Genomic DNA, 15,585 nt, shown 5'->3' with positions numbered 1-15,585 from the left:
CCCCATCCTTGTTTGTGAATTACTTAGCATTTCATGGAAGCTGCTTTTATACCCAATCATGGCACCCACCTGTTCCCAATTAGCCTGCACACCTGTGGGATGTTCTAAATACGTGTTTGATGAGCATTTCTCAACTTTATCTGTATTTATTGCTACCTTTCCCAACTTCTTTGTCACGTGTTGCAAGCATCAAATTCTAAAGTTAATGATTATTTGCAAAAAAAAAAGGTTTATCAGTTTGAACATCAAATATGTTGTCTTCGTAGCACATTTAACTGAATGTGGGTTGAAAATGATTTGCTTATCATAGTATTCAGTTTATATTTACATCCAACACAATTTCCCAACTCATATGGAAACGGGGTTTGTAATTGTGTACAAGTACTTTTTGAGCACAGTCAACAAAAATGTGATAATAACGTATACCGTGAATTCCGGACTATAAGCCGCTACTCTTTTGTTACGTTTTGAGCCTGAGGCTTATAGAAAAGGTGCAGATAAATATATGGATTTTTATTTGGTGATGGCTGCAACGCAATAGTTACAGCCACCAAAGTTACAATCCATCAAAAAAAAACGCGCCATATTTTGGACAAGTTCTCTGACTGCAGGTGCCGGCTGCAGTGTCCTTCCATTTAGTCCAGGCCTGGGCAATTATTTTGACTCGGGGGCCACATTTAGAGAATATAGTGGAATTTCTGACCTTTTGGTCCATATTTGGTGTCTGTCGAAGTCCGAAAAGAAAGTCTGTCAAAAAGCCTTAGGAATGTCTGCTCGTTTCTTTTTTTCTATTCTGAACCACTGGAAGAGCATATGTGGGTTGAAGTTGAATTTGTGGTCGGTGTGACCATTCTACAAAATGTTTTGATTGTTTATTATGACTAAGGGATTCAAGGATATTGCAGAACAAACAGGTCCAACACAACGGGACCTTGACACAAGAGGGAAACATATAAATGGGCAAGTAGACCAGGCCCATGTGTGATTCGCATGATTCTCGATTCATCCAACACCTTCGGAGGAATTTGTCTGTCTGCATGGGCAATTCAATCCAACTTTGTACTTTTTGATTATGGGTAAATAAAACTTTGTACTAAATTCACTTTGTTTGCTGTTTAAGCTTCGGACCCTCCACCACAAGAAAAAAATGTGTCTGGAGCCCGGTATATCTATTTTTATGAACATTAATATAAAACCTCACAATAATGTCTGATTGAATGCTAAAAACGTTATGACAGACCGAGTTAAAAAAAACTAATGGAATTTTACATTTTCATATAAAGGATAAAACAATGAATATTGACAATATATGAACGTCACACCCCCTTTCGATCGACACATTTTACAATCAAGTGAAACGCAACAAAAATGCAACAAACAGTGAAATATGAACGCTAAGGGAACAAAATAAACCAACCTACAATCTGATATATCACTAAGCTTTAGAACTTTGTTGTGAAAATATCCTTCCACGTCTGTGGAAACTCTCCCACCCACACTGCTTGGTGCCTCCTCTGAGCTGCTGTGACTTAAATTGCCATAGTAACTAGTTAGATGACCATAGTAACTAATTAGATTATCATCCATAAGTGCAGATTCCAAGCATTGAAATACTTTGTATAGTTGAAGATTTACGGTCATTAGAAAACATCACTGCACATCATAATGGCAGCTACAGTTTCCATCTTAAAGATCTAAAAAAATAATTTGGGAATGTCCGGCGGGTCAGATTGAAAAGCTCAACTGGCCGCATGTGGCCCCCGGGCTTTAATTTGCCCAGGTCTGATTTAGTCCCTTCATCCGGAAGTAGAAGTACCATTCAGTCTCCTAGCTGTCCATAGCGTTACCACTCATATGGGATTCTTTATTCATTACTACCATCAACGTCTGCAATAAAACTAAAATCTGTTTGGACCGTAAATTCCGGACCATAAGCCGCTACTTTTTTCCCAGGGTTTGAACCTGGTGGTGCAGCTAATTTATGGATTATACATTGCTGACGGCCGGTTATAAAGTAAATGTTTTTAAAAAAAAACACACTAGGTGCGTTACTGCCGGTACAGCTCGGTTGGTAGACTGGCCGTGCTAACAACTTGAGGGTTCTAGGTTCGATCCCCGCTTCTGCCATCCTAGTCACTGCCGTTGTGTCCTTGGCAAAGACACTTTACCCACCTGCTCCCAGTGCTACCCATACTGGTTTAAATGTAACTTAGATATTGGGTTTCACTATGTAAAGGTGCTTTGAGTCACTAAAGAAAAGCGCTGTATAAATATAATTCACTTCACTTCACTACTGTTTGTGCTGTTTTGCCATCCTTTGGATGAGTTTGCACATGATGCCCTTTGGTTTGCCCTTTTTTTTTTTTTTTAAACCTACCAGAAGTAGAAATAACGATTGATCTTTCAGTCATCCATAGTGTTAGATTAGTTTTACAATTTTTGTAATGTAATAACTTTAACGTCATTAGCATTAGCTTACATTAACATTTACGAGTGTCTGTGTCACTATTAATAACTTACAATGGTATTCTTTTTGTATTGTTTCACTTTCACAAGATCTTCAGTAAATTCACTGTGATTTATTGAGTCTGTTTAGCTGATTGGAGAGTTAGCTTCTACAGCTAGTGGTTTCATGACGATGACCTCCGTTTTGTTTGATCATCCGTTTTACTGCCGTGCTACAGACCCCATGTGGAAACAATTAATGTAAAAAAAACATTTACAAAATCTTTCTGTGTAAAAAAGTCATTTAACAACATATATATCTGCAACTTATAGTCCGGTGCGGCTAATATATGTAAAAATATTTTTTTTTTCTAAAATTGAGTGGGTGCCCTTAAAAACTTTATAGCCCGGGAAATAGGTTAATTTTATTCATACAGCTGTGATCAAAATTATTCAACCTCCACACAATTTATGTGTTTTAGCAAGTTGGACATTTATTCCGTATTTTGTTTATAGTCATATCAAATAAAGATGTGTCAAATAGACAAATGCAACTTAAATTGTAACAAAATACCAAAAAAGGACATTTTTCTTAATATCTCATTGACAAAATTATTCAACCCCCTACATAAATGCATCTTTAGTACTTAGTAGAACACCCTTTGGCAGTAATTACATCCTTCAAACGTGATACATAACCGGACACAAGCTTCTTGCAACGATCTAGAGGTATTTTAGCCCATTCCTCTTGGGCAAAGGCCTCCAGTTCTTTCATATTCTTGGGCTTGTGTGCTGCAACTGCTTTCTTCAAGTCCCACCACAGGTTTTCTATAGGATTTAGCTCTGGCGACTGTGAAGGCCACTCCAGTCTTCCAGCCCTTCTTCTGCAACCACTCTGATGTTGATTTGGAGGTATGCTTGGGATCATTGTCCTGTTGGAAGGTCCAACGTCTCCCAAGCCTCAGCTTCGTCACTGACTTCATGACATTTGCAGCTAATATATCCTGGTAGGAAATAGAATTCATAATGCCTTGAACGCGCAGAGAAACAGCCTCAGAGCATGATTGACCCCACACCATGCTTAACAGTAGGAAAGGTGTTCTTCTCTTTGTAAGCTTAATTTTTTCTCCTCCAGACATAACGTTGATTCATAGGCCCAAAGAGTTCCAGTTTTGTCTCATCACTCCATAGAACAGTTTCCCAAAACCTTTGGGGTTTGTCCAGATGATTTTTGGCAAACTGGAGTCTATTTTTCTTTTGCCTAGTAGTCAGAAGTGGGGTGCGCCTGGGAGTTCTGGCATGGAGGCCTTCATCTCGTAGTGCGCGCCTTATTGTCTGGGACGAAACCTGCGTTCCCCCCCTGCAATGTCCTGTTGTAGTTCCTCAGCTGTTACCCGGGGGTTTTTCACCACTGTATGCTTTAAATACCGGACAGCAGTTGCACACAGCATCCTCTTTCTACCACACCCAAGTAGTGTTTCCACTGTGTCTTTAGCTTTAAACTTTTGAATTATGCTCCCAACTGTGTCTCTTGGAATGTGTAATGTCTTTGCTATTTTCTTATATCCATATTCTTTCTTATGAAGAGAAATTACCTCCTCTCTTGACTTCTTTGACCACTCCCTGGACTTCAACATGTTGCAAATACACCATTGACCATCTACAAAAAGCTGAGCGTCACAGTCTTTTTCAATCAGTTTAATTGTTGCTTGTTATGGTTCTAATCACATCTACAGGTGTTTTCAACACCTGATTGAAAAGACCTTATTCAAATTCTGTTCTTAAGAGTTATGATCTTCAAGGGGTTGAATAATTTTGTCAACGAGATATTAAGAGAAATTACACTGTTTGGTATGTTACAAAATATAATGTTGTAATTCAAGTTGCATTTGTCTATTTAATGCATCTTTATTTGATATGACTATAAACAAAATACGGAATAAATGTCCAACTTGCTAAAACACCAAAATTGTGTGGGGGTTGAATAATTTTGATCCCAACTGTAATAATCTTGGTATGACATGCTCATGTTGTTACCTCCTTTGAAATAGTAGTGATGTGAACAATTTGATACATATACTTGGGGTGAGGATTCTCACAACATATTATTTAGTATGTATATGACAGAAAAAAAAGACATAAGCTCCACCTGGCTGCATCAATAAATCCTAAAGACATTGTTTTGAAAAATGTTTCCTTGCACTTTTTAAGAATGGCAATTGGGATGTGAACGGACAACATGTAAGGTCGGAGCACTAACCTGCGTCAAGTGAGAAGAGGCCGATGACAACGGGACAGATGTGACCGGCTTGGGCCCCTGAGACGACCCCACCCCCAGCCTCTGTCGCTGGCCCAGACTGGCAGAGGTTGGCGTCGGCGCGATGCTGGATCCTGAATGCTTGCTGGTTGATGAGGTGCTGATAAGGCTGCTGTTGGCTGTGCTGCTGATGATCAGCGGACTCTTATGGCCGCCGGGGGACGCAAAGCTGGCCTTGGCTGCCCCTGTCTGGGCACCTGAGAATGGCGGGCGGAACCCCGCTGGGCTTTTTGGGGAGAACTGCTGCGGCATGGGAGGGGCTGCCTGAGACCTGGCGGAGGGCGAGCTGGAGGTGCTGACGGCGGAGTTGAGGGTGCGAGGTGTGAGTTTGACAATGGGCGTGACGCCGCTGTGGGCGGACTTGGTGAGAGTGGCGTGCATCGGCGTGATGAAGGCGGACTGTGGTTGGTGGGACGGGGAGGGGGTGGATTTGCCCTGCTGGGCCAGAGGAGAGCGTGTCGCCAGGAATGTCTTGGGCGCCATTTGTGCGGGCGAAGGATGCGGCGCTGGTCTGGATGAAGAAGACGTCATGATGACGGCGTCACCACTGCTGACTCCTTTATTATTGCTGCATTTGATGATGCCAGAGGCTGTAGTGGACACGCCCATCTTCGATCCTGGGGGGGTGAGTGGCGACGCAGTAGGCGGAGGGCGGGGTTTAGACGTAGCGGTGGACACGGGCGAGCTCACTTTAGTCGCGTGTCTCTGAATGTTCAACACGGAGTGCCGGTGCATTTGTCCCGGACCTTTAACCACCCCCATGGCGTCCACCTTCACCGACGAGAAGGGGAGGGAGGGCGACCGAGACAGCGGGGCGGAGGACGACGGAGAGGTAGACATGTAGAGGGGGACGTTGGCGCTGGCCAGGCCCAGCGAGTTCTTTTTCTGCTGCTGGATGAGCGGCGAGGCATGAGGGGCGGGGGAGGTGTTGGTGGCGCTCTTGGATCTATCAGGGGAGGGGGGGCTTTCCCCTTGTGCCAGGCCCTTGGCGGCGTTGCCGAGGATCAGGAGCGCCTGGGAAATAGAGTCCAGGGAGGGGACGGCCAGATCGTCGTCTAGGGAATCCACACATATGGGCTCGGGTGGCAACTGAGGTGGTCGCTTAGCAACCGGGCCGACGTGGGACGGGGCGACACCTGCTGAGGGCGTGGTCCGCTGAACCCATGCTGCTTCCTGGGAAACAACAAAGTAACATGAGTCGGGCTGTGAAGTTTTGGGCACCGCATAATTCCATTAGATTCAGAATCAATTCTTCATTCAAAATTATTACTTTTTTAATAACATTGTGTGTCAGTTTTATGATGAACTACATTCTTCCAATAAATAAATCAACAGCTCTGATACATTTCTATATTACTTCAAAATAAACTGGTTTTGTTGAATAAAATTCTACACAAACATTTAATAACGTCTCTCTTCTAAAGTAAATCTGTACAGCAAATATGATTACATTAGGGGTGTCCAAATTTTTTGCCCTGGAGGCCGCATTGGGCTAAAAATAATTGGTCAAGAGCCAAAAGCCGACTGCCAATACATGTGCATGTGTGTGTGTAAATATATATATATATATATATATATATATATATATATATATATATATATATATATATATATATATATATATATATAGTGACACTTCCCCTGTCATCATTTTCAAAATGGAGGAGGCTGATTTCAATAATTTGAAATCCCATAAAGGGAAGAAGATTAAGAGCTATTCAGTAGGATTTAAGGTCCAAGCTATTGAATAAATAAGAACAATAAGCAGCTATGTTTTATTAATATACCTGTGGAGCCGACCGTCCGACAGACAGGCAGGGCACCCAGGATGGCGGCGAGGAGATGACGAGCGAGCGGAGAGGAGGAGGGAAAGAGCGACCTGGACTGAGGTTTTATTGAAAAATAAACAAAGTCTAACTGCTCAAGCCATGTCCATCCTTGGTGGTCCTCGGAGCCCGCAAGACGGCGGCTTGAAACCGTCACAATACCGTAGCTGCGTCTGTTAAATATGAGTCATTAAATGACTCCCGCCTCCTGGTGGTAGAGGGCGCTAGTGATCCTTCTTGCGACTATTCGGCTGCAGAAGAAGTGAAATGAGTGACGTGATTGTGCTGGGACGGATATGACGCGGACTGGCTATGTAAACAACCGGGCTGAAATAAAGCATGTTCCAGTCCTAAATACTCAGTGTATTATTCATACAATAACACTTCATGTTGGCAACGGTGGGATAAAGAAATCACCCATGGAGCAGGGCGGGAGGGGGAGTTGTCCAAGGTTAATTCTGTCGTCGCCCGCACTGGAGGAGCCGAGCTGACTGACATCGGTCTGATAGCAGTTTTCTAAACTAGACTTTCAATCGAAGCAGGAGGTAATAAAGGAAGATCTCCATTGAGACAGAGAGACTTTTAAAACTGAAGAAAGATAAGGAAGACTTCTATAAACAAGTTATCGATGCTTTCAATCATAAGGAGCTTAATTTATAAGTAAAGGTAAGACCATAATAAAGTTTTTTTATTAATGGTATCCTTACATCACACTCAAATTTTTACTGCATGCCTTTGGTAAGTGCCGGAGTGAGAAGAGGTTTTAAAATAATTAGTGCATGCTTACTTTTACCGCATGCCTTTGGTAAGCGCATGAGTGACAAGAGGTTTTAAATTAATTAGCGCCCTGGCGGCAATTCAAGGAAATACGGTGTATGTATATATATATATATATATATATATATATATATATATATATATATATATATATATATATATATATATATATATACTGTTTATGTATATTATATATTCGGGCTGGGCGATATATCTATATACGCAATGTATGGCGGGTTTGTCTCTATGTGATATAGAAAATGACTATATTGTGATACTCGAGTATACCGTATTTTTCAGACAATAAGTTGCAGTTTTTTTCATAGTTTGGCCAGGGGTGCGACTTATACTCGGGAGCGACTTATGTGTGAAATTATTAACACATTACCGTAAAATATCAAATAATATTATTTAGCTCATTCACGTAAGAGACTAGACGTATAAAATTTCATGGGATTTAGCGATTAGGAGTGACAAGTCATACTTGCCAACCCTCCCGAAATTCAGCACCTCTTCCGAAAACCTCCCGGGACAAATTTTCTCCCGAAAATCTCCCGAAATTCAGGCGGAGCTGGAGGCGACGCCCCCTCCAACTCCATGCGGACCTGAGTGACGTGCCGACAGTCTGTTTTCACGTCCGCTTTCCCACAATATACACAGCATGTCTGCCCAATGACGTTATAACTGTAGAATGATTGAGGGCGAGTTCTTGGTTTCTTATGTGGGTTTATTGTTAGGCAGTTTCATTAACGTCCTCTCACCGCAGTAACAACACACAACAACAGCAGTCACGTTTTCGTCTACCGTAAAGCCGTTCGTCTGCCGTAAACAGGAATGTTGTTACACTCTTAAACAGGACAATACTGCCATCTACTGTACATGCACCACCTCCAGGCAACTTCAACCCTTTACTAATACCCTCCTCCATTAACATCCCATCTCACCGGATTGTAAATAACCTAATGTAAATAATCAAATGTATTTCTAATGTAAATACTTGTTCTTATGCTATCTGAACTCACTATGTTCTCTGCTCGCTGTACATATCCTACTAAGTAAGACCTACACTGTTTCAATGTCCATTTCTTGCAATTGTTGATGACTGAAGTACTGATATCAACCAAAACTCCTCATCCCACCCCCTGGATTGTAAATACAAACCCTGTTTCCATATGAGTTGGGAAATTGTGTTAGATGTAAATATAAACGGAAAACAATGATTTGGAAAATCTTTTCAACCCATATTCAATTGAATGCACTACAAAGACAAGATATTTGATGTTCAAACTCATAAACTTTTTTTTTTTTGCAAATAATAATTAATTTAGAATTTCATGGCTGTAACACATGCTAAAGTAGTTGGGAAAGGGCATGTTCACCAATGTGTTACATCACATTTTCTTTTAACAACACTCAATAAACGTTTGGGAACTGACGAAACTAATTGTTGAAGCTTTGAAAGTGGAATTCTTTACCATTCTTGCTTGATGTACAGCATAAATTGTTCAACGCTTCATTACGCGCCATACATTTTCGATGGGAGACATGTCTGGACTGCAGGCGGGCCAGGAAAGTACCCGCACTCTTTTACCACTGAAGCCACACTGTTGTAACACGTGGCTTGGCATTGTTTTGCTGAAATAAATAAATTCGACTCCTACTTTGTTTACTTTTGTGACAACCTCCTTAAAGTTTTGTAATCAGTCAGAAATATCAAGCAGCTAAAATGCGGCAAACATGGATAAGTGTGCAGAGTGTTTTGCATTTTCCCATCATGCTTTATAATGGATTTAAATGAGTGTAATTCTAAAAACATGGTTATGAGGTGGCAACTTGTCCAGGGTGTACCCCGCCTACAGCCTGAAAGCAGTTGAGATAGGCACCAGCACCCTCCTCGACCCCAAAAGGGGTAAGCGGTAGAAAATGGATCGATGGACGGTGCATGGACGTTTTTTTGGGAAATATCCACAAATAATGTTAAGTGTGACCATGTCTGTTGACGTTTTGTGTTGGTTGGATGTTTTTTTTTGCCCCATTAATAGGGAAGGTTGTTTTTAATTGGGTCTTATAAGTAAATGTTGTGCTTGTTTTCTTTCAAAGAATGATAATTGATTATAGGCCTAAATTACTCAGGTGTTCCACAAGATGGTGACTAAGAAGCAGCATATAAAGTGACACATGGACCAAATTGAAGATGCCAGGTTTGGATACACTTGACCTATATCAATACCACAATAATACCGTACCGTGGCCTTTAAGGGGAATTACACTTTTTTGTCTTTCATATTCATTATGAAAGACAAGACAACAGATGTATTTTTTTATGCTTTCTGACTCGTAAAATAAGCGCAAATAAATGATGGCTTACAACGGCGCCAATGGGAGGTCCACAATTCCACCCATAAAACCCAATAAAAAACATCAAATAGCGCCAACAATACTAGATTTATATTTGGTGACTTTTATAAATTATAATTAACAAGCACTAGCGATATTGTTATTATAAATATTAACAAGTATTAGCCATATTGTTATTATAAACGCTAACGGAGACAAGCTATTTATAGTGGCGCCGTGATCACTACTGTGTGTGCCGAAGTTTACTTCATTGAGTGGTCAGATGTTTCCTCACTTTCTTTGCTTGTGAAAGTTTATTGTAGACCATAAATCATGCCTCTCACCTGGATAATAGAAGGATGAGGACGTATTCTGACATGTTGGTACACTTTGACAGACAATTTAGACCTAGAAATGGCGAGAGCGCTGCAAAAAGATGCTTAGCTCCAGCCCCCTTTTCTTCCTGAGGATTATGAGTCATTCTTCATCTAAATGAGAATGTATGAACATCGTAGCAGTCTAATGACAGCAGACAGTAAGTGATGTTTTATTACGTTTGTTGGCTCTCCTGAAGTCCGCAATGAGTAATAATCAGTGAAAAAGCAAACATAATGCATTTTTTTTTAATTAATGCTTAAAATGATCAAAACATGTAAATATTACATTTTATTATAAATGTTACTACATTAGTGAATTGTGAATTATATTTATATACCGCTTTTCTCTAGTGACTCAAAGCGCTTTACATAGTGAAACCCACTATCTAAGTTACATTTAAACCAGTGTGGGTGGCACTGGGAGCAGGTGGGTAAAGTGTCTTGCCCAATGACACAACGGCAGTGAATAGGATGGCGGAAGCGGGAATCGAACCTGCAACCCTCAAGTTGCTGGCACAGCCACTCTACCAACCGAGCTATACCGCCCCCACATTACATATATACTTACATCATGTATGTATATTACATGTTATTATGATGTTACTACATTACATATACATCTTACATCATGTATATATTACATATTATAAATAAATGTTACTCCACTACACTACATACATACTTATATCATGTATATATTACATGTTATTATGATGTTACTACATTACATGTATACTTACATCATGTATATATTACATATTATAAATGTTACTCCACTACATATATACTTACATCATGTATATATTACATCTTATTATGAATGTTACTACATTACTTATATACTTACACTATGTATATATTACGTTATTATAAATGTTACTACATTAAATATATCTTACATTATGTATATATTACATGTTATTATGATGTTACTAAATTACATGTACACTTACATCATGTATATATTACATCTTATTATGAATGTTACTACATTACTTATATACTTACACTATGTATATATTACGTCATTATAAATGTTACTACATTAAATATATCTTACATTATGTATATATTACATGTTATTATGATGTTACTAAATTACATGTACACTTACATCATGTATATATTACATCTTATTATGAATGTTACTACGTTACATATATACTTACACCATGTATGTATTACATGTTATAAATGTTACTATATTACATATATACTTACACCATGTATATATTACGTTATTGTAAATGTTACTACATTAAATACATACTTACATTATGTATATATTACATGTTATTATTATGTTACTACATTACATATATACTTACATCATGTAAATAAAACCTTAATGGAGGTGTTTGAATGTTTTATGGGGGCTTTATAGGCGGAACAGATTTAGAGTGCATAAAAAAGACAAACATGTGTTTTTGTCTTACATATAAGGATTTTCAATGACAGGCAAAAATCCCTAAAAAAGTGATTTTACCCTCCAATACCGTAACAGTATCGTAATGTGAGATTTTAATATCCTTCCATCCCTACTGCTAACTGTCCATATTGTATTTTTTTTCAAAGCTGCATCATCGCGAAGCTTTGAACATGCTTTTTTCCACATGCCGCCTTCTGGCCTGATGTTATTGTTGAAAAAAAAAGACAAAAACGGAGTCAGAGTTGTGAATCCAAACTTTCTTCCCAAATGAATATCCGTGTGAATGTTGAGCATTCACACAATAAACACAAAGTGCATACGTAAAAGTAAAACATTGGTAATGAGCATGTAAGGTGTTACCTTTGGCTTGGCTTTGGGTGTGGTGACTATCCTTTTCTTTGCTCTGGAAAAAACAAAAAAAGATTAGGCAACCTTTCTCCAATCATTTCTTTGCGTGTCTGCTTACTCACGTGTAGCCTGTGAAATGGCTGTGAGCCATGATGCTCTCTTTAAACAGTATCCTATCACAAACACACACTTTAGGGGAGGTGCGCTGCACATTGGAAGAGAGAATAGTGGAGAATAACCAAATGAAAACTCACCTGCCCTGCATCCAGCCTTTGGGCCATAGAGGTTTTACCTCGGTTTCCATAAAGCCTTTGAGGTAGTCCTCGGGCGAGGAGTTCTCCCCCTCCAGCTCGTAACAGCTCAGCTTCACCCGTACCAAGTTACACAGCAACGACCTGACCAACAACGAAGGCTTATAGGACATATGTAGGACATACTCTGCGGCCTAATGCAGGGTTTGAATGTGGCGCACCGCCATGGCAATTTCCTTGTCGCCACACCTTGACAATAAGGGCTTTTTTAAAGTGAAAACAAATGAAAGTAATATAATTTTTTGTAGTCCCCAGAAGAAGTCACACAAAGTACAACGCTATTTTCAACTTTTATTGCCAATTTTATGGTATCAAACGGCACAATTCCAACAGGATTTACCTCCCATGCTAACAAATACATCATAACATTGCTAGGAAGCATTTCTCATCCCTGAGTGGCTCAAAGAGAGCACATGTGCTGAAAGATACAATAATCCCATCAGTTGGCATACCAGTAAGAGTGGACATTGTAAATAAATGATAAATGGGTTGTGCTTGTATAGCGCTTTTCTACCTTCAGGGTACTCAAAGCGCTTTGACACTACTTCCACATTTACCCATTCTCACACACATTCACACACTGATGGAGAGAGCTGCCATGCAAGGCGCTAACCAGCACCCAGCAGAAGCAAGGGTGAAGTGTCTTGCTCAAGGACCCAACGGACGTGACGAGGTTAGTACTAGGTGGGGATTGAACCAGGGACCCTCGGGTTGCGCACGACCACTATTCCACTGCGCCATGCCGTCTTCTCATTTAAAATATTTAGCAATAGACTTTCACCAAGTCTGCTAGAATAGTAGCAAACACAGAAAGTACTTTCTATGTTTTTATTGCGCACAGTCATTGTGCTTTGTGAAATTTATGTGACCAGGAAAGATGTAACTCTAATGCAGGGGTGTTCAAACTATTTTACTGGGGGGCCGCATTGGGCTAAAAAAAAAAATTGGCAAGGGGCCGAAAACAGACTGCAAGTAGCACATATACTGTGTATATATATGTAGGTATATATACACACACACATGTATATATATCTATATATATATATATATATATATATATATATATATATATATATACACAGTATATATATACAATATATATCAGGTTTTATGTTTGATCATGTTATGTTTTGTTTTTTGGACTTTTTTTTTCCTGTTTTGCACCTACTGGTTTTGTTTGTTTCCATAGTAACCCATTAGTTTCCACCTGGTCTCCTTGTCACGCCCCGGTCCTCAGCTCTCACACCTATTTTCAATGATCACAGCTAGAATTTAAGCCATTTGTTTTCTGTTCCTCGGGCTGGGAACTTTACCGGACTTGGTTTTGAAACCTCATGACCACACACCTACCTTTCCTTGCTGACCTTCATGCCTTGCCACACTGTTTATTGTTTTGACTACGCCACGTAAGATTTTTGTTGTATTTATGCCTCACTGCAAGTTTTTGGTTTGTTTTGTGTCATAGATAGTATATTTTGTTTGTTTGTATATAGCCATGCCATTGTGCTGTTTTTGTTTTTTAAATATAGTCTAGTTTTTATCCGCCATTCATTTAGTTTCTATAAGAGAAGCTCAGGTTCGGGTAAAACATTTGCTGCTGGACACACGATGGAATCTTGGGAGAAGTGGCGCATCGTGTGGCCGGCGATTCTTTCAGTCGAGGACGGTAAAGTATTAGGAACCCTAACAACAGGACATCTGCTGTTCGGAGTAAGTGTTGCCCTGGTGCATCCACTGTCAACTGTTCACGCTGCCACAAATAATTTGTGGCTTCGGAACTAAATCGCAAACCGAATAACATCTTGGAGAAGCTGTCTGCTCTGCAGGGACGAAGTTATGATAAATTTAAAGACCAGGAATGGACAGTCAGAGAGAAACATTTCAATTTGTTTCGTTCGCTCAAACACAAACATTATAATCTGGATTTGTTTTCCTGCTGTTACGGCTTGACAAAGTCATTGCTACCCGACTCATCCAGAGGACAACGCAACAAAGAAGCTCCAAATTCAATCCCTCTCTTTCATGGACATATACCTGTTGATGGTAGACTTTTGTTGGACTGACTGGCTGTGTTAGAACACCAAACTTGCGTACACACACGTGTATCCTTGTAAAACACACGCCGCACAATTAGTCGACATTGTCGACAATAAAATTTGTCACCGACAATTTTATTTGTCGCCAATAGTAGTCACGTCATTTTCCGGACGAAGCAGGTTTGCGGCGTCACTCGCAAAAATCTGGCCAGTGATAACATGTAAAGTGTGAGAACATTTCCTCTCATTCTTGTTAAAAACATGAATACTTTGCTCATTTTGCAAATCAGACCTTGTTTTGTGCAATGATGTTGGACTCTGTAAGAGTGTTACCATTTACTTTGCTTGCTAGCTTGCAAGAGTGAGACAAAGTTGTTTGAAAATAACTTTAAGTATAATTTTAGTCAAAGTAAGCCAACTGAACTTTGTTTACATCAATTGAAGTATGTGCAGTGTCAATTTGTAATGCCATAAAAAAGGCAATTTGACAAACCCGAACATGGACACACAGGCAACAATGCCGAGGTACCATAAGATTAAACATACAATCTATTAAACAGCAAACATTTCAAGAACAATAAAATTCTACATATTGAGGCCTTGTCCACACGAACACGCATACTTAACAAACGCATACTTCATTTAGGCCTCTTGTCCACACGCAAACGCATACTTGTGTCCTTAAAAAAAGGCAAACTTTTGCAAACGCAGGCCAAAGTGTAGGGTTCCAAAACTCTCCACTCAGCGTATGCGGAGACGCATACTCCTTTGATGACGTGACGGTTGTGCGCTGTCCTTTCCAAAGCTCAACAACACACCTTGCTGCCTTTCAACACACTACGGACTTTTTCTCACTCTTTCTTGTCTCTCCTTCTCACGGAGAGATAAAACAAGCGTACCTTGTTTTATATCTATACCTCTGTTTAAATTTTTTCCTACCTTTGTCAGATTTTGTTTAAATTTTGTTCTACCTTTGTTTACACTTTTCCAATTTTTTCTGTACCTTTGTCAGATTTTGTTTAAATTTTGTCCTACCTTTGTTTAAATGTTTTCTTAAATTTGTAAAATGTTTTCCTACCTTTGTTACATTTTTTCCTACCTTTGTTTAAATATTTTCCTATTTTTTCATTTTTCCTACTTTTGTTACACTTTGTTTACATTTCCCCTACCTTTGTTTACATTTCCTCTACCTTTGTTTTCACTTTTTCCTACGATTGTGTCCTTTCCCCCCCCCCTGTTTAAATTTGTTCCTACCTTTGTTTATATTTTGTCCTACGAGTGTGTCCTTTTTTCCTACCTTTGTTTACATTTTTTTTACCATTGTTTACATTTTTTCCTACCTATGTTTACATCTTTTCCTACCTTTGTTCACATTTTTCCTA

General features: G+C 39.6%; 1 protein-coding gene across 2 annotated transcripts in view; it reads right to left on the bottom strand.

Annotated features, from left to right (window-relative positions):
- Positions 1 to 15,585, bottom strand: part of ubn2b (ubinuclein 2b) — a 102,134-nt gene that overhangs the window by 62,537 nt on the left and 24,012 nt on the right. For both annotated transcript variants that reach the window (XM_061885328.1, XM_061885330.1), the window contains exons 11-14: positions 12,111 to 12,251; positions 11,979 to 12,029; positions 11,869 to 11,911; positions 4,706 to 5,935 (exon numbers count right to left, since the gene is read on the bottom strand). In XM_061885328.1, the coding sequence (XP_061741312.1) occupies positions 4,706 to 5,935; positions 11,869 to 11,911; positions 11,979 to 12,029; positions 12,111 to 12,251 (1,465 nt within the window). The remainder of the gene's footprint in view (positions 1 to 4,705; positions 5,936 to 11,868; positions 11,912 to 11,978; positions 12,030 to 12,110; positions 12,252 to 15,585) is intronic.

This window comes from Nerophis ophidion, linkage group LG23 (assembly GCF_033978795.1).
Source record: "Nerophis ophidion isolate RoL-2023_Sa linkage group LG23, RoL_Noph_v1.0, whole genome shotgun sequence".
NCBI classification, from domain to species: Eukaryota; Metazoa; Chordata; class Actinopteri; order Syngnathiformes; family Syngnathidae; genus Nerophis; species Nerophis ophidion.
The sequence above is the reverse complement of the archived record's forward strand: the minus strand, read 5'-3'. Positions and strand labels throughout refer to the sequence as shown.